This window comes from Abramis brama, assembly GCF_963993115.1.
Source record: "Abramis brama genome assembly, chromosome: 2".
NCBI classification, from domain to species: domain Eukaryota; kingdom Metazoa; phylum Chordata; class Actinopteri; order Cypriniformes; family Leuciscidae; genus Abramis; species Abramis brama.
Window position 1 is genome coordinate 25,007,111 of NC_139964.1, and position 24,805 is coordinate 25,031,915.

General features: G+C 36.9%; 1 protein-coding gene across 4 annotated transcripts in view; it reads left to right on the forward strand.

Annotated features, from left to right (window-relative positions):
• Positions 1-22,958, forward strand: part of LOC311078237 (uncharacterized protein) — a 25,778-nt gene extending 2,820 nt beyond the window's left edge. The window contains exons 5-13 of one of the 4 annotated variants that reach the window (XM_084106976.1): positions 3,369-3,731; positions 3,816-3,851; positions 6,377-6,751; positions 6,836-6,892; positions 8,581-8,964; positions 9,049-9,096; positions 21,414-21,524; positions 21,639-21,706; positions 21,815-22,958. In XM_084106976.1, the coding sequence (XP_083963102.1) occupies positions 3,369-3,731; positions 3,816-3,851; positions 6,377-6,751; positions 6,836-6,892; positions 8,581-8,964; positions 9,049-9,096; positions 21,414-21,524; positions 21,639-21,706; positions 21,815-21,931 (1,559 nt within the window). In that variant the 3' untranslated portion in view covers positions 21,932-22,958. The remainder of the gene's footprint in view (positions 1-3,368; positions 3,732-3,815; positions 3,852-6,376; positions 6,752-6,835; positions 6,893-8,580; positions 8,965-9,048; positions 9,097-21,413; positions 21,525-21,638; positions 21,707-21,814) is intronic. The other 3 variants (XM_084106977.1, XM_084106978.1, XM_084106979.1) reach the window with 3 other exon arrangements.
• The last annotated feature ends 1,847 nt before the right edge of the window (positions 22,959-24,805 follow it).

Genomic DNA, 24,805 nt, shown 5'->3' on the forward strand with positions numbered 1-24,805 from the left:
ATAGGTTGAGATTCAATCCTTGCGAGTACATCAGGAAGATTGTTGGAATCTTGGGATGTATCATAAGGAAGTGTTGCGTCAATCGAAATGTAGGCCAACTAACTGAATTTCAACGACACCTCGAACTGGTTTGGGGATTTTGTTTCTACTCCCTTTTAATTCGACTGCTGGCATAATTATTCTTGAACAAAATCACAAAATCCCTCTTTAAAAATCAACAATAGGAAAGATTAGGAACCCATTTTCTGTGCTTTTAATGGTTCTTTCAATTTCTCATCCAGCAAAATCCCCAGTGTTTAAAGGAACACTCCACCGTTTTTTGATATAGGGCTTAGTCTCCACCGTTTTTTGAAATAGGGCTTAGTCACCTTCTTTCCAACATTTAGATAAGTGGGTAAATGCATTTTTGTCTCAGCGCATGCATTGTTTTAGTTTGACAGGGTCGGCGCTAGCTTAGCTTAGCACAATGAATGGAATCCTTTGTTGCCAGCTAGCATGTCCTGAATAAAAGTGATAAAAAAAACAATAAAACAAACACATAATTACTTCTTGTGGCCTGCGTATTGACAACGAGTACAAATAGCGATGCAGATTAACACTAGGCGATTTCCTAGGCAGATACTGACTTAGGACTATATTAGGGGGAAGCACAGGCGAAGCAATATTTTATTATCGGACAATTCTTATCATATAATAATTTAAATATTCTTAGGAATTCAACATATACTTTATCAATATCTTTTCCCTTATATATTATTTCCCAGTCTTGTGAAAGCAAATCATCTTTAAATGCAACCATAGACTCTTCTGTTCTGACCCGTCTGAATAGAAGTTTATTGCCTTTTTTAGATGTGTAATTGCTGTTGTAAACTGTAAAAACTGGTAGGTGGTCACTAATATAATTTATTAGTCCACTCACTGTATTTTTATCTATATCATTTGTAAAAAATATGATCAATTAGTGTTGCACAGTGGGAAGTAATCATACTGTGTCTGGCAATTTTTGGGGAAAAGCCCAGAGTATACACTGTATTAATAAAATCCTCCGTCATATTGTGCTTATTTGGATTCAGCAAATCAATGTTGAAGTCATCACAGATAAACATGACTTTCTGATTTGTTTTTGTAAATTTTTCCTCCATCCAATCCTTAAATAAATCAATATAAGAACCAGGTGATCTATAGATGCAACTTACAATAAAACATTTTTTTTTTTCATAATTCAGTAAATCATCCACCATTGTAGAAAGTTTTTCCACCACCCTGTAATTAAATTCCTTGTCCATGTACAAAACCACACCACCCTCCTTCTTGTTTTCTCTGTCAATACAAAACATTTCATATCCTTTCATTTCTAAATCTAAGTCCGTTTCACTATTTATCCGAGTTTCAGATATAGCAATTATATTGAAAGGCTGTTTAAAGTGATAATATTTAATGTTGTGAAAGTTAGCCTATAGGCTTCTGCTATTAAAGGACAAGTTCGGTATTTTACACTTAAAGCCCTGTTCACAGATCCTTTCTGATGAAATAGAACGGTTAAGATTAAAATTTGGACACATGCTGCTGTCCCGAGAATTTTTAAGTTTATTTCGCTTCTCCCCCCCACCTACACAATGGCAGCCTATGTGCACTGGAACAATCCTTCATAAAACGCATTAAACTTTCGTTTACAAAGACGTGAAACTCACCGAGTGGTCAGGGGTGTTCACTGATATGCTCACACACAAATCGCTGCAAAATATGCTTTCCAACAGGTGTTTTACCATTCGTTGTAAAACTGTGGATCTATTTTTCCAAACGTCTCACACCCGTAGATTCTTCCGTTGAGAGCTTGAATAATAGACAATCCAGCCCAGTTGGTGGCGATAATGCACCTTTGCCAATTGCAAGCAAACCACTGGCATTTAATTGAATACACAGAAGAAGCAGAAGAAGAAGCCGGAGTAATACCGTACCTCACACAGCTCACTCAATACAAGTCAATGGAGTTCGACAAAAACTACTATAAAACCTGTTGGAAAGCATATTTTGCAGCGATTTTTGTGTGAGCATATCAGTGAACACCCCTGACTACTCGGTTAGTTTCACGTCTTTGTAATCGAAAGTTTAATGCGTTTTATGAAGGATTGTTCCAGTGCACATAGGCTGCCATTGTATAGGTGGGGGGGGGGGAGAAGCGAAATAAACTTAAAATTCTCGGGACAGCAGCATGTGTCCAAATTTTAATCTTAACCGTTCTATTTCATCAGAAACGATCTGCAAACAGGGCTTTAAGTGTAAAATACCGAACTTGTCCTTTAAGGTGGATTATTGATAGTTGATTTTAAGTCTTAACTGAACTATTAAACTGTTCATTAGTGTAATAAAAACAGTTGCTGTTGGTGTTGAGGAAAAAGTTGTTTACAGGATCAGTATCATTTTCCAGGTCCTGTGAATGATGTTCAGTGTATTGAAAGATGTTCAACTCTAGTTTATCATGATCAACAATCCTCTGTTGTAGTTGATTAACTATTTTGGTGTACTGGACCGGGCATGAATGATCAGCTTCTCCTGTCATAGATAAGCAATGTCCCCCCTTTCTCTCGCAGCTCTCATATCCGGCATCAGTTCCTTGCTTTTTCTCCTGACAGTATCTGTAAAATCCTATTTGATAAAGGTTTTTCCTTTCAGTGACTTGGTACATTGTAGTATGGCAGATCTGTCCCTGTGCCTCAGAAATTTCACAACAATTGGCCTTGTTCTATCTCCTCCAGGTTTCCCTGTACGGTGGGCGCTCTCCACTTCAACCTCTCGCTGCAACTGTAACTTTTCAGCCAGTACTTTCTTCTCTTTCTCCTCCGTCTCAGCCCAGGTTTCTCCTGGTGCCTCCTGTATTCCCTCTAAAACGAGGTTATTATGCCTGGATTCTCCAAATACTCCATTTTGTCCTTGACAGCAAGCAAACCATCACAAACTTTAAAGATGTCTGACTGCATGTTGATGCAGCATTGAGTTGCAAAGGCTGGAATAAAGTCAGCTTTGTTGACTGCTGTCTGACAATTCCATAGACCCACAGAAAAAGAGAGATCATTTTAAAGAACTATATCCCTGATAGCAGATCAACATTGAAACAACATTGAATCAAGTTTGAAACTTAACATTGATTTTTCATCAGCTTTGCACCCTGAAATAATGTTATTTCAATGATGAATAATAGATCATGATCAACATAAAATCAAAAATTCTCCACTTAAATTAAATAATTTCATTTACATAGAATCAACATTGAAACAATAACAAATGAATCTTGATTTTATAATAAAATATGTTTTTCAGAAACTTGTTAATTTCTTCATATATTTTCATAACCGCTAATCTCTCTGCAGACCCCTGCTACACCTACAATGTGCTGGACAATCCATGGAGATCCATCAAAAGTGGATATAACTACAACTGTGACACGTATGTCTCCTGGAGCGGCTGGTATCGTCTCTACATTAGTGGCGTGAGTGCTCATATTCCAGACACGTGTGTTGCTCAGTACAGCTGTGGCACCTATTACCCACTGTGGATACGTGACGGACACCCAACAGTAACAGATGGTATCGTCACTAGAGATGTCTGCGCTAACGCTGGGAGTTACTGCTGCTTTTACGGGTCTTTTCCCATTAGAGTCAAAGCCTGTCCAGGCAATTATTATGTATATGAGCTGGTTAGACCAACTATCTGTTATTCAGCATACTGTGCAGGTAATTATATTCACATGAGCTCTTTCTACACACTCATGATATTTGTGTTTCTGTTCATTAATCACTATTCATCCAAACTTTCAGACACTGGCAGCGTTAACACCAGCCCTATCTCACCTGGTAATGTAACATACTGTGTTTCTATTGGCTTATTTTCTGAATGTTTTCTAATGCATGTAGGCTATATGGTAAATTTGAACATGGATTTTAACTTGAATATTTGCCTCAAAAGTCATGGAAATGTTTTGGTAGAAATGAATGAAACCTGTAGATTGTTCTCAGGTGTGTCTGGCTGTCATTCACTGTACAGTAGTTCTGAATATGCCACACTTAGTCAAAAACAGTCCTTGTTGTGTTTTTCATTATAAAGAACTATATCCCTGATAGCAGATCAACATTGAATCAAGGTTGAAACTTAACACTGATTTTTTTCATCAGACTTACACCCTGAAATAATGTAATTTCAATGATGAAGAATAGATCAAGATCAACCGAAAATCTATATTTGTTCAACTTAAATTAAATCATTTCATTTACATTGAATCAACATTGAAACAATATATAATACCCTTTTCACAAGATGTAAAATAAGTCTCTGATGTCCCCAGAGTGTGTATGTGAAGTTTTAGCTCAAAATATCCCACAGATATTTTTACATAGAATGTTAAATTTGTCACTTTTTGAAGGTGAGCAAAAGAGGGTGGAGCTTCACCAGCTTGCACTCACACAGACAGTCACTGAAAATTTCAAACACTTTAAGCCTTTTATGTTTAAACCAGAGTCAGACAATGATGGAGAGACTCGAAGTGACAACATGTAGAAGCAACAGGACATTTCTGAATGGTTAATTGATGAATTTATGTAGCTTATGTGTAGTTATCTTCTAGTCATTGATTAGCATATTCTGTCTCGATAATCTATAAATCGTGTTCCAGGGGGCGGGGTTTATGTAAATTATAGGGTTGGTGACATCACTAACCCTGGAGGAATGTCGTATAGTCCCTACCAGCCGTTTGCTGTAGTCCTTAAAATCTATTTCTTTAAAAGCAAATATTTCCTGTTGCGTCGTAACTTTGCCAGATATAGAATATACATTTATATACTATAAATTTCTTTATAATAACTAGTTACCATAACACTGCTGGATCTCATGCTGTTGAATCACAGGGCGCTTGTCTGAAGTTTAAAATCATTGGTTACCCGTAAGCCAATCACATAACATTTAGTTATGGCTTGTGTTATGCGCATGCTCGGCCGCATCTAACTTCCACTGTAACACATGTACGATGCAAAACAAAACCATCGAGCGGAGGAAGGAAAACGGGGAAACGGTCGCTATCTCAGACTGAGTACAGAAGCGAACTGAATTGAGCGGAAGTATGAAGTCTGATGTAATCAGGCTAGGTAACTTGGCAACTATATGTCAACTCATTCTCCTAACCCAAACCCTAACACCTAACCATAACCTATCAGTCTACTGACAGTCTACTACGGTCTACTGCAGTCTACTAATACTCTAATGAGAGTTAGTTGACATGTTGTTGAAAAGTTACTTATAGTTAGTAGAATATCTGTTTGTTGTGATTTTAAGTAGCCTGTTTTGGGATATTTAGAGTTGATCTGTTTATCTGAACATTTTATTGTCACTATTGTTGAGATTCATTTGCTGATTGTTGATGTCTAAGTTATGCTATTCTTGCGCCCTTAAAAAATGGGACAATATATATATATAGCCAGCATCATCTGATCATACTTTATCTTGGTTTTTCTTGTTTTAACAAATGTGCTTTATATACACACAGTTATTAGGATTAATTGACAGCTGCTGTCAGACTCTAAAATGGAGAGTGATTGGAGTGACGCAACAGAGCTGTAGCATTTGAAATCGAGGACTTTTCTCCCCCACCTTCACTCCTCACAGGGTCGCAAGACGACGTAAAGTACATGCATCAGATGAGTTTTATCGAGTTGATGTCAATAGTGCGCGCTCTCTGTAGGCATATTCATATTTTGCCGCTATGTGAAAAAATCCAGCAGTGCATGCAACCACCGGTGCCTAATTTACAAGTCTGCTGGAAAGCTATGCAATCCAGCAGTGCTGTTGCAACCAGGAACATTACACCTACATCCCATCCTGACCACTGTACTAAATACAGATAAATCTACGCAAACTTGAAGCTATCCTAACTGATGCAATACTATGCTACTAACTAACTATGCTTCTAACAATACTACACTAACAACTATGCTAGGCTACACAAAATAATCGAAATAACTATATAAATGCTATGCTAAATATATGCTAAAATACTCGTAATTCCAACTCCTGACTCGCTACAGTGGTTTTGACGAAACGAGGGTTTTTATACTGCCAAGGGCGTGGTGAGCTGGAACCTGCTTATGTCTCGCAGTACCGCAAACATCCAATAGGAAAATTCAACTGCAGTAGCCACCGTTCAACCTGAAGAGGGCAGCACTCAGACGTTTTTACACCATATATTGTAAAAAACACTTTATACCCAAATGTCAAAAAAGTTACTCGAATCAATGAACAGCACTAATAAAGCCCCATTCTTACAGATCATTGACTAAAAAAAGTTGGTTTAGGGTTTAGTTACCCTTTAATATAGCTAATCTCTCTGCAGACCCCTGCTACAACTACAATGCGCTGGACAATCCATGGAGATCCATCAGTAATGGATATGGCTTACATTCATACTACAACTGTGACTACTTTGTCTCCTGGAACGGCTGGTATCGTCTCTTCATTAATGGTGTGAGCGCTCATATCCCAGACACATGTGTTGCTCAGTACAGCTGTGGCACTGATATCTCACTGTGGATACGTGGTGGACACCCAACAGTGACAGATGGAGTCGTCACTCGAGATGTCTGCGGTAGCACTGGGAGTTACTGCTGCTTTTACGGGTCTTTTCCCATTAGAGTCAAAGCCTGTCCAGGCAATTATTATGTATATGAGCTGGTTAGACCAACTGTGTGTAATTCAGCATACTGTGCAGGTAATTATATTCACATGAGCTCTTTCTACACACTCATGATATTTGTGTTTCTGTTCATTAATCACTATTCATCCAAACTTTCAGACACTAGCAGCATTAACACCAGCCCTACAACTGTCACACCAGTGGCCATCTCACCTGGTAATGTTACACACTGTGTCTCTATTGGCTTATTTTCTGAATGTTTTGAATTTCTGAATTTTCTGAATTTTCTAATATATATGGTAAATTTGAACATGGATTTTAACATGAATATTTGCCTCAAAAGTCATGGAAATGTTTTGGTAGAAATGTATGAAACCTGTAGATTGTTCTCAGGGTGTCTGGCTGTCATTCACTGTACAGTAGTTCTGAATATGCCACACTTAAGCCCCTCTCACACAGCGCTTTGAACCCGGGACATTGCCGGCGAATTGCCAGAGTGCCTTCTGTGTGAACGCAAACTCGACCCGGGATTTATGCCGGGATCGATGCCGTGTTGGGGACCTAGTAACATTGCCGTGTTCAGTCCCGGAACGCGCGCTGTGTGAACAAAAGCCGTAATAATGAAATCGCAGCTCATAAGCAAACTTAAAGGGATAGTTCACCTAAAAATGAAAATTCTATCATCATTTACTCACCCTCAAGTTGTTCCAAACCTGTATGAGTTTCTTTGTTCTACTGAACACAAAGGAAGATATTTGGAAGAATGTTTGTAATCAAACAGATCTCGGTCCCCATTGACTTCCATAGTAGGAAAAAAATATACCATGGAAGTCAATGGGGACCGAGATCTGTTTGATTACAAACATTATTCCAAATATCTTCCTTTGTGTTCAGCAGAACAAAGAAACTCATACAGGTTTGGAACAACTTGAGGGTGAGTAAATGATGACAGAATTTTCATTTTTGAGTGAACTATCCCATTAAGACCCTGCTGAGATTACAAGTCACATCGATGTCACGTGTCTTTACGGGATTTTTACAGGTTGTGTGTGAACGCACTCTCTGATTCCGGAAAATAACTGGCAGTGTGAATGAGCCAAAATCAAACGAACCCAGGTCACTTTATTCGTGTATTTTCTGGAATCTCTGTGTAAAAGGGGCTTAAGTCAAAAACAGTACTTCTTGTGTTTGCAATCTGGGAGCCAGCAGAGAACAAAACACATTGATGACTCCCAGCATGCACTGAGACATGAATAAATTATGCAGCTGAATGGTCTTACTATTTTCTTTATTTGCGCTTTTGTTGTGATTTTAAGTAGCCTTTTTTGGGATATTTAGAGTTGATCTGTTTATCTGAATATTTTATGGTCACTATTGTTGGGATTCATTTGCTGATTGTTGATGTCTAAGTTATGCTGTAATGCTTTTTTGTGCATCACTCATAACTGATTACTGTAATATGTATTAATAATATTACACTTTCCATATGGAATTAAATAGTCCGAGTCATGCTTATTTCATAACTATTATCATAATTAGGTCATCATTAGAATATAGCCAGCATCACCTGATCATACTTTTTCTTGGTTGTGGTTTCCTGATCAACAAATGTGCGTTATAAACACACAGTTAGAGCAGCCAGAGAAAAACTAATGTTATAAAGTCAGCGGGCATGAGCTCAACTAAAGTGAACATCGATCACAATAATGGTGTCTTCAAATGAAACAATACAACGTCAACATATAAACCTCTGTTAATTCTCAGTAAGAACTTTTGTAGTCATCTGACAGAAATAAAAATCAAACTGGTTAGAAGCTGTACCAAAAGCTGGATTTATGGTTACATTTTATAATAACAAATGTTTTTCAGACACTTGTTAATTTCTTAATATATTTTTATAACAGCTAATCTCCCTGTTGACCCCTGCTACACCTACACTGTGCTGGACAATCCATGGAGATCCATCAATAATACACATGCTTCAGTCAGAAAGTGTGACACGTCTGTCTCCTGGAGCGGCTGGTATCGTCTCTTCATTAACAACACTAGCGCTCATATCCCAGACACATGTGTTGCTCAGTCCAGCTGTGGCACTGTTCTTGCACTGTGGATGCGTGGTGGACACCCAACAGTAACAGATGGAGTCGTCACTCGAGATGTCTGCGGTAACACTGGGAGTTACTGCTGCTATTACGGGTCTTTTCCCATTAAAGTCAAAGCCTGTCCAGGCAATTATTATGTCTATGAGCTGGTTAGTCCAACTCTCTGCAATTCAGCATACTGTGCAGGTAATTATATTCACATGAGCTCTTTCTACACACTCATGATATTTGTGTCTCTGTTCATTAATCACTATTTATCCAAACTTTCAGACACTGGCAGCATTAACACCAGCCCTACAGCTGTGACCATCTCACCTGGTAATGTTACACACTGTGTCTCTATTGGCTTATTTTCTGAATGTTTTCTAATGTATGTAGGCTACAGATATGTTATGGTAAATTTGAACATGAATTGAATATGAATATGACCATAGTCATTTAGCAGACGCTTTTGTCCAAAGCGACTTACAAATTAGGACTAAGTTAAGCGAGTCATAGTGAAGAGGCAAAAATAACGCAAGAAGTGCTCAAAATACGAAGGTCAGGCATTATTCAGAGTAGCATCAGCCCGATAAGCGAGGATTTAAAGGAAAAGGAAAGTTTTTTTTTTTTTTGGTAGAAATGTATGAAACTGGAGATTGTTTTCAGGTTTTTTCCTGACTGTCATTCACTGTACAGTAGTTCTGAATATGCAACACTTAGTCAAAAACAGTCCTTGTTGTGTTTTTCATTATAAAGAACTATATCCCTGATAGCAGATCAACATTGAATCATTGTTGAAACTTAACATTGATTTTTCATCAGGCTTACACCCTGAAATAATGTTATTTCAATGATGAAAAATAGATCAAGATAAACATAAAATCGAGATTTGTTCAACTTTAAATAATTTCATTTACATTTGAATCAACATTGAAACACTAACAATTCAATCTTGCTTTATGTAGAGCAGGATTCTATGCCATATATATATATATACATACAGTTGTATGTCTTATTTATATTTGCACATTGTCTGTGACTTCTTTCAATCAGAGGCCATAAAGGCTGAAATTAACATGGCAAAAAAAATCAACTCCAAAAACAGCTTTGCCATCTTATTACAAACCAGTTTGACTTCTGTCAAATCATATTATGTCTTTTTGATTTGATGATCAGTGTTTGCTTTATTTGGGCACTTGACCTGACTTCATAACATTAACTCTTTTTCTGGTAACTGTGTGTTAATGATCATATTTTCTCTTTTCTTTTTTTTTCCTGTAACAAATGTTTGTTACAGGGGGAAAAAAAAGAAAAGAGAAAATATGATCAGGTGATTTTGGGAAACTGTTGATTTAGTGGCCTGAACAGATTGATGACTCCCAGCATGCATTGCAGCATGAATAAATTATGCAGCTGAATGATCTATTTTCTTTACTTGCTTTAATTTGTGCTTTTGTTGTGATTTTAAGTAGCCTGTTTTTGTATGTTTATAGTTGATTCGTTAATCTGAATATTTAATCTGAATATTTTATTGTCACTATTGTTGAGATTCATATGCTGATTGTTGATGTCTAAGTTATGTCATAACGCTTTTTTGTGCATCTGGTAATGCTGTTTGTGGAGTTTTTTAATGACGTTGGAGCCTGACGCGTTTATACGTCAACCCAATTTTCATTTTCAACCAATATTTGACGTCTGAGCGATGTTGGAGTCCATGTCCAATAACATTTCTAGCTGGGGTGAGTCACATTGTGGCCATAATATGAGCACACAGTCAGTGCGCTGTGCGGTTACACTTTTAACTCACTGTGAACTCACATTATGGTCATATGGAGAGATCACTGTGAGATCAACGTGTTGACTGGGCAATATTAACATATGTAGCCAGCATCACCAGAACATATTTCCTCTTGGCTTTCTTGCTGGAACAAATGTGCTTTATAAACACAGTTAGAGCAGCCAGAGAAAAACTAATGTTATAAAGTCAGGGGGCAAGAGCTCAACTAAAGTGAACACCGATCACCATAATAGTGACTTCCAATGAAACAATAAAACATCACCATCTAAACCTCTGTTAATTCAAAGTAAGAACTTTTGTAGTCGTCTAACAGAAATAAAATCAAACTGGTTAGTAATAATTGAAGAAGGTAATGCTGTTTGTTTTGGAGTTGTTTACCCAGTCAACACTATGATCTCACAGTGATGTCACCATGTGGTCAAAACGTCAGCAATCTGAGTTCAAAGTGATCTAAAAGCGTAACCTCACAGCGCTCTCACTGTGTGCTCAAACTATGACCACAATATGAGCTCATCCCAACTAGAAATGTTATTGTTCTATGAATGTTTTGAGAGCATTATCTTATGTTCTTGTAATGTTTTCTGTAGCTAATTTTATTTTTGTTACCAGAATGTTCTCCTAAAAGGTAGGATAACACTCTAACACTATAAACATTTCAAACATGTTTAGTGATGACATTGATAGAACATTATCCCCTAACATTCTTAGACAGTTATAGCGGGAAGTTTCGATGTTTAGAAATTATGTTTAAGAGGTTTAGATGTTGAAGTTTTTTTTAAGATAATAGTTTGGTTTGGTCACCATTGCCTCTTTGGCCTTGACATTTTAATGTTAGTCTTTCTCTGGCTGCTGTAGTTGTTTATTATAGCAAGAGAAAATGTGGTCAAGTATGTTGGCTATTTATATTATTACAATCAAGATCAGTGTACAATAAGTTTTAAAACCCTGCATTAAGGCTAACACAAACCTCAAGAATCAGCCTGTGAATCTCAATAACGGTGACGTGCTTCATGCCACAATGTATTCTGGGCACATATATATATATATATACACACACACACACACACATCAAGAATCAGCACGTGAATCTCAATAACATCAAGAATATGATTTATACATTATTATTATTATTATTATTATTACAGATTTTCGTATCATAAAACAATTGGATGTCAAGCTGTAGAAACATTACTATAAACAATTATATGTAATTAATAAAAAACATAATTGTCTATAAGAAATTACATGATGATGATCATATCAGCACTACATGATGATTATATCATTATTGTCATCAAGTAGCTGACATCATCTGATTAAAAAAATGTCTTACTGTTATTGTCATGACAAACAGTTACAGCAGCCAGAGAAAAACTAACATTAAAACATCAAGGGTCAAACTGCCGAACTAAAGCAAACACCGATCACCATAATGGAGACATCAAACCAAACTATAAATTTTTAATAAATCATCAACATCTAAACCTCAGTTAATAGGACTTTTGTACACAAATGACAGAAATAAAGTCTGGTTAGTAATAAGTGAAGCTGGTAATGCTGTTTGTGGAGTTGTTTAATGAAGTTGGAGTCTGACATCCAATGTTTACACGTCAACCCGATTTTTATTTTAAACCAAAATTTGACGTCTGAGTGATGTTGGAGTCCATGTCCAATATTTTTTTTTTGCTGGGGTGAGTCACATTGTGGCCATAATATGAGCACACAGAGAGTGCGCTGTGAGGTTACACTTTAAGCTCATTGTGAACTCACATTGTGGTCATATGGAGAAATCACTGTGAGATCAACGTGTTGACTTGGTAAAATATTTACACACAAATTCAGGGTGATTTACAAATATGTGACAACTTGCAAATGCAGGAAATGTAAAATCTTTTTTTTTTTTTTATTGTGACCAGTCTTGCTTTAGGGAATAACATTTTGTGAATATCAATTAGGTTATGCATTAGGAAATTGTATTTATATATATATATATATATATATTTATATTGAGACAATGACTGGTGTTTTCATAATATATTTATAATATATATATTTAATTTATAATATATAATATAGCCTACACTTAATTGCCAAAAGTATTGAGACACCCCTCCAAATCATTAAATTCAGGTGTTCCAATCATGTCCATGGCCCCAATTGTATAAAATCAAGCACCTAGGCATGCAGACTGAATGGGTCGTTCTCAGGAGCTCAGTGAATTCAAGCGTGGTACCGTGATAGTTTGCCACCTGTGCAGTAAGTCCATTCGTGAAATTTCATCACTACTAAACAGAGGTGTGGACTCGAGTCATGTGACTTGGACTTGAGTCATGAATTTGATGACTTCAGACTCGACTCGACAAAATGTACAAAGACTTGCAACTCGACATGGACTTTAACATCAATGACTCGTGACTTCACTTGGACTTGCGCCTTTTGACTCGAGAAGACTTGCTACTTCCCATGAAAACTGGGGAAAAAATGTTCACACGGCCGCGCCGCTCTCAGTTTATCTGCATCTGTGAAAAAATGTGCACCACCTGTATGCATGCAGAGAGCGCGCGCGCTTTCTGCATGACATCCAATCACTGTAGTCCCACGTTGTTTTGATTCGACAGCATCTAAGCAGGCACATTGCAAGACAACCAATGAAGCGCAACAACGCGCCAGTTGGCAAAATGATACCGAAGAGAGTTTTTCTATTGGCTATAAAAATTACGAGGTAGTCGACAAAAAACGAGTTCCAATTTGCAAAACATGCGGGTCGAAGATTACAGACGGAGCTGCCACAACGTCCAACTTTGTTCGACACCTGAAAGGTAAGTTTTGAACGAATGCTAAGCACCTTATCGGATGTACTGTAACTTACTAGCTGCTACATATTTACCATAGCTGCCAACTCTCACGCATTCACCGTGAGACACACGCAATTGACACTTTTCACACGCTCTCACGCCACACATACATTTTCTCACGCACAGAAAAATCGCGAAGCAAAGAGGACACGGAGACCGACAGACTAGACAGAGCAGGTTACTTATGATATAAAAAAATCTCTGCTCTCAGATTCTTTTATTACGAAATTCAGACAATAAATACCGTTTTGGCACTTGTAAATGTGACGCGACAGATCCCTAGCGGCACGTGAACCGGTCATCTCTAGCTGATAGTAAATAACGTTAAACACGAATGAACACTGTTGAAAGATACAGTACAACTTACCAAAATGTATATTCCTCATACATAATATCGACCAATCAATCAAAGGGGTCAATAAAACAGCTGGAGAACAATTATGTCACATAACATTTACCTCAGGAAAGTTAGTTGGCTAGAAAAAAAGAGCTATAGAGAGTATTTTGCTAAATATGTGTACTATATTGCATGTTTATTATATTTTTACTTGTATCATTAAATAAAGTTGTTATTATAATTAAAAAAAACGCATTATATTTAATTTGTGTTATTTTTAACCTTAAATAATACTGCCAGCTGATAGGGCACTCTGTATGTTTACAGCATTAGAGGAGTTGTTTTTTTCTTGAGAAAAAATAATGCCCATCTTGTGTAGCCTACCTAATATTTATCCAAATGAGTCAATATTAAATCAAATCACAATTATTGAATTGAACTAAAAAAATAATAAAAGCGTAGCTTACCAGAAATTGAACCATGTAAACATTGTAACATGTTGTCACTAAACCTAATAAAATTCAGTTTAGTTACTAAAATGTTTTGACAATCACAATACACTTATTGTGATGCAAAAATTACATCACAATTATTAATAATTGCATCACAATTGCACCCCCCACCCATCCCCCATTGAAGTCAATGGGACCCAGAAACTGCCTGGTTACTGACATTCTTCTAAATATCTTCCTTTCTGTTCAGCAGAAGAAAGAAATTCATGTGAATTTGTTTGTGAAAATTACATTTTCTGTTTTTTACTGTATTTGATTAATGTCATTGTATAAAAAGAGGTTTAAATAAATACAAATGTTACAGACATACATGATTTGTATACATTTTATTTCTGTGGTAAGAGGACTTGAAATGACTCGAAACTAAAATGGTAGGACTTTGGACTCGACTTGAGACTTGTTGGATTTGACTTTTGACTCGACTCGGGACTTGCATCATCTTTGACTCGACTTGACTTGGGACTCGAGGGCAAAGACTTGAGACTTACTTGTGACTTGCATAACAATGACTTTGTCCCACCTCTGCTACTAAATATTTCAGGATCATTTATTAGAGAACGGTATTTGCCTGACTGCATTGTGCCAAGTTTGGTGGAGGGGGGATAATGGTGTGGGGTTGTTTTTCAGGTGTTGGGCTCGGCCCTTTAGTTCCAGTGAAAGGAACTCTTAATGCTTCAGCATACCAAGACATTTTTGACAATTTCATGCTCCCAACTTTGTGGGAACATTTTGGGGATGAACCCTTCCTGTTCCAACATGACTGCGCACAGGTCCATAAAGCCATAGATAAGCGAGTTTGGTGTGGAGGAACTTGACTGGCCTGCACAGAGTCCTGACTTCAACCCGATAGAACAGCTTTGGGATGAATTAGAGTGGAGACTGTGAGCCAGGCCTTCTTGTCCAACATCAGTGCCTGACCTCACAAGGTCAGGACTCTGTGCTATTACACAAACTGAAAAAAATAATGCACAATTATCAGAATAGCAAACAACGTGCTCATGGATCAAAATATAATAAGCGTGAATCAAGAAATAATAAGCATGAATAAAAACTTTAAACATAAAAAATTTAAATTGTACAAAACTTAAAATTATGTTCATGTTTTCTTAAAAATTATGTTTTCCTTGGTTTTAATATTTTAGTACTTTGTGATCTTTTACATTTTCTACTCATATTTTACTCTTTTGTACGCTTGTGGCGTTTTTCTCTTCGCTCTTTTTCCATGTTCTGCGCTTGCTTTTCAAATTGTTGCAGTTGGAGTTTCATGTAAATTAGGGTGGGCTTAAGCATTGGTCCACTAGTTCTAGATTGCCAGCTCCTCCTCTAGCCAATCAATCGACGAGGGGAGTAGACGTCACTCCAATGCGACTCATGGTGGATGTTCACTCACACAGGGGAAGACAACAATTTAATTTGAAACTTTAAAGGGACTTTCAAGCAGTAAAGCTATCTGAACTCTGGATATATACAAATTAGTGCTGCACGATTAATCATAATCATAGCGCAATCGCGATGTAAAGCCTATGCGATTATATGCTGCAATTTTATGAAATAAATAAATGTGTGTGGACGTGACAACCCATTCTCTCTGAGAGCTGTTTGCCCATTTTCTACACCGCTAATAAAAAGACCAGTCAGTTTCAGTTTAGGCAGTGGCACGTGTGGCACACTTTTTCCGGTGTGCAGCGTGGAGAACAGGTGAAGATGGATGCCGAGCAGACGGACACTGATCTGGTGGCCAGAAAACCTCTACCTCTGTTATATGGCGATATTTTGGCTATAAGATAACCGACACTGAGCAGAAAGAGCAGGGCTGCCAACTCTCACTTATTCAGTGCGAGACTCACCCAATTCACACTTTTCACACACGCTCTCATGCCACACATCCATTTTCTTACGCAGAGAAAAATCGCGAAGCAAAGAAAACACTGACACCAACAGACAAGACAGAGCAGGTTACTTTTGATATGAAACAAATCGTCAGCTCTCAGATTCTGTCAATTTTATTACAAAATTCAAACAATAGCGTTTTGGCGCTTATAAATGTGACGTGACAGATCGGGGTCGTGAACCGACCATCTCTTAGCCTCTTTACTACTAGTTAAAGCTCCAATATTTAAACAAATTTGAACACAAGAGGGCGCAGTTTCCAACAATAACAAAGGCGAAGCTTGATGACGCTATGAAGGAGGTGACGATGGGAGATGTCGTTTTTAATGCGTTTTCACTGGTTTTCACCATCTAGCGATGTATCTAAATGGAATTATTGAATCATGATCACGGATGAGGTAATTTATTCGTTTTTGTATTACCTGTAGCCTATGTCTGATCGTATTATTTTATGTCATTATAATTAATGAACTGCAAGGAACGTGAAATGTTATGCTATATTATCCCGTTACAACTTACAGCTATTTGTCATTAATTCTATTAAAATCATCTTTACTGTAACTATTACGTTACTTGTACAATAAAAAAAAAAAATCGATTTGCTTACCTGTCTATCAATACACTCGCCTGGCCGTTATTTATCCGGGTTTTATTCCTCCGTTTGTCACACAGTCTGCGTGTGTCTGAATATGGATGCTTTCGTTTTGTTGGCACTTCAATACTCGCCAAAGAGTAATTGTGATCCATAACAGCTATAACCATACAGTCTATGGCTATAACGCTATAACCACCACTTCCGCATTTGACCATGTGATATTCCGGTGTGGACCTTGTGATATTCCACCACACCGGAATGGGTAAAAAGGATAGTGCGGACATTGCGTCACTGAGAGGCGACATTTCTTTTCCGGGACGGACAGTTATTTAAAATCGGAATTTCTCTGAAATAAAAAATCTTTGGAGACTTTTGAGATATTGTAAGTACACAACTGGAGGAAATATATCACACTGTGCAAGTTATTTTCGGAAATTTTATTACAAAATTGTTACATATTGGAGCTTTAATATTAAATAAACATGAATGAACAATAGGTGTGTTGAAAGATACAGTACAACTTACCAAAATGTTTATGCTTCATACATAATATCGATCAATCAGTGTTTTTCAACCGCAGAAAGAGGTCAATAAAACAGCTGGAGAGCAATAGGCTATGTCACATAACGTTACCTTTACCTCAGGAAAGCTATTTGACAGCACATTAGTTGGCTAGGCAAATTATATATAGAGAGTATTTTGCTAAATATGTGCACTATATTAAATATTTATTATATTGTTAATATCATTAAAATATTGTAACGTTATTATTATAGCCTAGTAAAAAACAAATTATATTTAATTTGAGCTGTTATTTTTAACCTTTAATAATAATACCAGCTGCTCTCTATTTTTACAGCATTACATGAGTTTTTTTTTTTTTTTTTTTTTTTTGTTGAGAAAAATCAACATGTATCAATATTTGGTACCTAATATTTATCCAAATGAATCCATATTGAATCAATATCGGAATCAAATCACAAGATCAAGCAATAATAAAACTAGTAGTCTACCAGTCATTGTACATACTGTCACTAAACTTAACACAATTCTGTTTAGTTACCAAATGTTTTGACAATCACAATACACATCCTGCTTAAATGTCCCTGTTTGTCTGGACAGAATGTTCAAATTATCTTATTTTCATGAGCATACAAATGTTCTTATTTATTGTTCTATTTATTTTATACTATTGTACTATTGAGACAATAACAAGTTTGCAGTAATGCAAAGATCTCATTATTAAATTTAGTAAAAAATATTATTTTAATTTGCAAACACGGAGTTGAGAAATACAAAATCTGTGTGTGCATATTCCTTGAGAAGTAAACAAGTTGACTCATGAAACCATTTGTTTATTATATCACAATCGCATTATTGACCTAAATAAGCGCAATATGACATTTTCCCCAAATCGTGCAGCCCTAATACAAATACTTATATTCCTCTTTTTTTAGATACATGAGAATTTTTAAGTGAACACTGGTAATTGGTGTTAATATTATTTGGCTCATGATGTTAACATGCTAAGGCTGCTGTGAAACTCCCTGCAGTTTTGAAACGTTACATTTTCTTTACAAAAATAAGTTTAAAACTGCCATTGTACCCGTCTGAAGACTTTAGGACTTTGACCTGTCACCGCTATGCCCAGCCTACCTTTTTATACATTTATATATGTATATTTAGTTCCATTATAGACAAGGGCTACAGTGCAAAAAGTACAAGACAAATACAACACGTTTGTGGTACAGTTCAGAGTACAGTATGAGAATAACAACAACAACTAAAATATAAAATGAACATGTATGTAAAGCACAGCCTACCTGGCGATCTCTTACATGCGCCATCCTTAAATATTTTCTTAATTATTGTAGGTAAACGATCATATAGCTAACCTGGTAAATTAATTCTAAGACTGAATGTACCATTTCTGCATCCGACTACGCCAGATTAAACAAAAGATTAATGAAAATGATACACAGCAAAATGACAATGATAATTGAACACTGCCTGTTGCACTCTACTGAGTTAAAGTAGCATTTAAGCAGTGTTGAAGTTAATGTGATAATTAAGTGATGATTGAGCATCAATGATAAACACCTGCTGTTAACAAGCAGAATCACTGAATGAAGAGAAACACGAACAGAAAAAAGGGAAACTTCTAGCCACCGCCTTAGATGAAATTACCTGAAGGTAAAAGACATTTAGGGTATATTTTCACAAACACAATATGCTTAAAACAGAGAAGTTTTTCCTTTGAGTTTTACACGTACATACTCAAAACAATGTCAAAACAATACCCATTCACACGGATCCGTGAAAACAAATAAAATCGCTGTTTTCTTGCTGCCGCGCCATTAGATGGCAATAAAACACTATAGACTGAACACATTAGTTGAAAACAAGGGTCAAGACCCAAAATAAAGAAACCACTGATCTCCATCATGGGGACTTTAACCTATTGTTTCCATTAAAACAGAAATTACAGGAATAAAGTCAGTCTGGTTAGTAATAAGTGAAGCTGGTAATGCTGTTTGTGGAGTTGTTTAATCCTCCTCTGCTGAGATCTTCACAGATTGAATGTCTTTTTTTTATATTCAGTTGATTTCATCTAATTCCGAGTTCACACTGCACGATTTTAGGCCCGATTTTCACTCGCCGACAGGTTTTGTGAAATTGCTGACAAATTCCCGAAATCATAGGCAAATCGGTGCTCTTTCACGCGAGTGACAATCACGCCATGTGAATTATCAAAGACGCGAACTGAGAGAATTGATGACTCAAAATGCTGCAGTGTGAATGTGTTTTGACTGAAAACTACATTCCTCCTACATATGTTTTTTTTTCTTTTTCTCCTTTTCGCTACAAATCAGCGCACACACAATTTGGATCATAAGCTTATTGTGGGCTATCATTTTTTTATAATGATTTCAGTCTCACGCGAGAACTCCGGTCTCACGCACTTGTGATCTTGCAGTATTTTCTTATCACTTCTCGCATGTTTGGTTGTGAAACGTAGTTTGCAGACCAGACAGAGTTGTCTGCGATTTCTTTTCTCTTGAAAAGTAATTCAATATGAAACCCAGTCAACAATTAGATCTCTCAGTGATCTCACCATGAGCTCACAGGATACTGTGATGTGGTCACAATCTGAGGTCACTAAAATCTGAGGCGCTCTCACTGTGTGCTCATACTATGGTCACAATGTGAGGTCAAATTGCACACAGAGACTAGATACCCAGCATGCATTGCAGCATGATCGTCACCATTGTTGAGATTCATACGCTGATTCTTGGTCTCTCTTTGTGTCTAAATGACATAGTAGTTCAAATGTTTGTGTCTTATTATGCATTCAAAATCCTCCATAAATGATCATAACACTGCTGGATCTCATAATGTCTAATCACAGGACTATTATAATTCAAAATATAAAATAAATAACATACAGCAAAAACTGCATGCATTATTATGATTATGTTGTTATTATTATTAATATCAAACCAACATCACCTGGATACATTCTCTTTGTGTTTGTGTTGTTTGATTATTTTTTTAATGTTCAGAATTTGTCTTTATTATTATTATTATTTGTTGAGTGTTTGTCACCATTTTTGTGTTTTGTATGTAGAGTATTGATGTCTGTGCATCATTAGCTGATGGAAGAAAAAACTCTTAAAGCTGCAGTCGGCAAGTCTGGCAGATTGAGGGGACTTAGCCCAAATTTTGAATGTTTACAACTCTCATGCCCCTCCCCCACTGCCACTGAGCACCCTCCCATTGGGTTTGTGTTCGTCAGTGCGTGTGCACCAGATTTTCTGTGAACGCACCCGTCTCTTCAGCATCAGAGCATCATTTTCTTTTCCTTGGTTGTTTTCCGAGGAATTGGAAGCTTGTTAGTAGATTTTCTCTCCGCCATCAAGCTTCGTACAATCCAACACACCTGCGAACTTCAGGCGTGTGCATGTGATATTGCAACGTGCGCGAGAGGGGAGGGGGGATCTGTGGCGTGTGCACGAACTGTGATTGACAGTCAGATCGCACACAGCCCTGCGCTGATTGGACTTGAAGAACTGGGAGCGGTGGATTTTTGCAAAACAAATAACAGGCTCTAGGTGGAGGTAGAAGCGCAGGGTTTTTTTCTAAAACCGGCTGATTTATGTTGTTCTGTCGGAGCATAGTGTCGGTTTCAGTGAATATGATTAAAAAAATCTTGCTGACGGCAGCTTCTTGCAAAGATTTGTTTTAGTCATGTCTCATCTTTCAAAGATGAATGTTAGTATCTGTTAAAACATCCATCTCCAAACAATTATGAATTTGAAATAAGATAAACTTATAATCATCCCATTAGCTTATTTCATATTTTAGCTTGTCATTATTTTAACAAATGTTTTCATTTGTCACTCTTCTGACTAGATCACAAATATGAATATGAATAAACAATCACCATTATGGTAAATCCAATTACAAATCAATTAAACAATGTAATTTCTTACAGTGCTTACATTCATTTATTGTAAAATAATAATACTCTTTGATCCTTTTAATTCCTGGTGATCTTTTAGGTACATCAACAAGTCAATGCTCCTTTAATTGGAGGAAATAATGCAGATAATGACTAATTGAATGACTTTAATGATACAAAAATATCTTTCTATCTCTTCCTCAGCATTCTCGAACACTACAGTATACATACTATATGCTGTCGGTGGTCTGGTCATAGTGGTGATCATACTTGTAGTTGGATTGATCGCTGTTCGCAAGACATCAGCAAGTACAAGTATAAATAAACAAGCCATGTCTACTATCAGCATAATTAAAACAATAGAAAGATTTGACCAATGTATTTTTAAAACCATTCTTTTCTCTTTTTTCTTTTTTGATATTTCCATAGGCAGTGTGATGCCTCTCAACAAGCTTAATGAAGGCAGAGATGAACAGAAGAGTGATGCCAGAGATTCTGTAAGTCGCTTTCTGACCTTAAAAAATAACTTAAAAACCCAACTTATTATTCTGTATGCAATGACCCAGCAGACATATTACTAGTGCACTTTTGTTTTCCTGATGCAGGAGAATGTGTACGACAAGAGCACTAAAGTGAAACCTATCAACAGACCTGAAGTCCCAAAGAGCCAAGTACATGCAATCTATGGGAATGTACAGCTCAACATGGACCAGTCACTGTGAAAATCTCTGATCCTATTATTAAAGGGGTCATGAATATTAAAGGGTGTATTTTTAATGTTCTCTGAAGTTCACTCGTAATGTTATCAAGATTTTAACACCACAAAACATCCTAATAGAAGTATAATCTATTTTCTATTCTGTTTTTGACCTTCTCTTTGAAACACTTTTTTATAGGCGCATCACAGTCAAGACTTGGAAGTAAACGCCCACTTCTATGATTGGGTAACAGTTTTGCATATTAAAATATTTTTCAAAATCCCCACTAAATGTGTAAATACTACAAATATTAAAAATAAAGTTAATTTACGCTTACTTAATTGTAGGATCACAAGGATGGCAATGCAAAGATGTCTTGTAAACCTCAGAGGCGTCTCTGGTTTTGTTGCCGGAGTAATCCTGTGTTAACATCTCTCGTATTTACTACATGACATGCGTGAATCAGTGGGCGGGGCTAAAGAGGCAATGATGTAGAAGTAGGAGTTGATTTTCCTCTGCAGAGGCGGTCTTTCGTCACACTATTACATCATAATGTCACAAATTCCAAAACGAGTTGTTTTCTGAGCTTGGTTTCAATAAAAATGTACAGGATGTTTTTAATAACCTATTTTATGTCAAAAGATTATGGAAAATTAAATTTCTTAATTCATGACCCCTTTAAGCAAGGATATTAAACAACCAGTGAAAACCTGATATGTATAAGATCAAAAGTGACAACTTTTCTGTAACTTATCTGTAACTTCCTCATATGACCACAAGGGGTGCCAGGTTGGATTTTGTTTATCTCCTTTTATATTAATTTTGCTAGCTTTTTGTTTAGCTATAGTTTGTATAATCATATTTTGCATGGCTATTTTAAAATATTTTTTCTTATATCTTGGACAATGTCACTACTAGACATCAGTTCAACCTCTATCAATATGCAAACATTGCCAGTGTGCCACTGAAATTGTAAGGATGTATTTCCACTAAGACTGAATTTGAGAATCCTAATCTGTAATAAAACAGTAAATCTTGCTAATCTGAATCTAATCCATCTGGCTCATTTTTATCTCTTCTTCCCGAGCTGAGCCTCGTCTCCCCACTCTCTCTCTCTCTTTTCCCTCATGTCTTGGCAATAAAGCAACTTCTTGTTGTGTAGTCAATACCAGGTAAAACCAGGTGTGACCCTTTGGGGCACAAGAGTAGGCCACAAATCTAAAAATATTTGTGTTGTAAGTAAATATTAACAACTCTTTCGTTCTAGTCTGGGTATTTAAAGGTGACATATTATGCCCCTTTTCACAAGATTAACATAAATCTATGGTGTTCCCAGAATGTGTCGGAAATTTCAGCTAAAAAACACCCCCCAGATCATAGCTTGTCAAAGTTGCCCCTTTTTGGGTGTGAGCAAAAACGCTCTATCAGAGTCCTGCACGGGTCCGATTTTATAAATCCGCACCTGCCCGTACCTGCAGTGCTTAAAGCCGCATCTGACCCGTTTTCCGACAGCAGCACTAATAAAAGTCTGCATCCGACCCGACCCACTTAAAATAAAACTGAGCACCCGACCCGCAACCGAAATAAAATCAGTTTAGACTATAACATTATAGACACACTTACAAAAATGTTTATTTCCAGGTCATACAGAAGTTATTATACGACAATTAACACAAGGAGAACTTGAGCCGAAGCTGTCAAAAGGCTGGTACATGAAGAACATGGCTAACGTTATTACAAAACTGAGTAGCCTAATAACATTTGACCAATCTAGCAGACGCGGCTACAACACTATATCTGCCATGCAATTTCGTCTAGCCTACATCTGACAATTTTGGGTTCAAACATGCCCTGCACACCACACATCACACATACTTAACAGTGTTAAATTTGAAAAATACCATTCGATAGAACTGCTTGGTTTGTTACCACAGTTATCTGCGTGCTTCTTTAGCGATGAAGTTCCACATTTGCGGCTTTCCAACATGAAAATGCATGCAGCAAAGCCTTTTACAATATTTTTTTCTTCACGTAACTCCAAATTTCTCCCACACACTGGACTTGATTTTTGATGACGTATTGTCGACAACTTTACACTCCCAGAAAAAAAGGTACAAAAGCTGTTGCTGTGGCGGTACCTTTTCAAAAAGTACACTTTTGTACCTAAAGAGTACATATTAGTCCCTCAAAGGTACATAGGTGGGTAATCCAGGGGCCAAAGAGTAAAAGTCCTGCCATGTGTTTATTCCACCCATGAACTCAGTCAGCTGATTTCACTAATTAGTTCTCTCTCCTGTCTGAATTAGCAAATCCAGGTGATTGGAACAAAATACTGAGGAGGACTTTTACTTTCTGAACCTGGACTTTACACCTCTGGCCACATGTCAGCCAAGAGCAAAGAAATAAACCAGAACTAGAACTGGACCTAAACCAGAACTTATCGTAGTATATTAAATATGGAGTAATTTCAGCCACAGCCTCAGATGAAATCAACTGAAGAGAAAAGAAGACATTAAATCTGTGAAGATCTCAGCAGAGGAGGATTAAACAACTCCACAAACAGCATTACCAGCTTCACTTATTACTAACCAGACTGACTTTATTTCTGTCAGACGTCTACATAAGTTTTATTGAGAATTAAGAGAGGCTTTCCTGTAGCTCAAACAGTAGAGCATTGGCGCTAGGCTAGCAACGCCAAGTTCATGGGTTCGTTTCCCAGGGAAAGCAAGAACTGACAAAATGTAAAATGTGTACCTTGAATACAATGTAAGTTGCTTTGGATAAAAGCGTCTGCCAAATATGTAAATGTAACAGAGGTTTAACTCTGTGTTTCATTTGAAGTCACCATAACAGTGATTAGTGTGTCCATTAGTTGGGCTCTTAACTCTTATTATATCT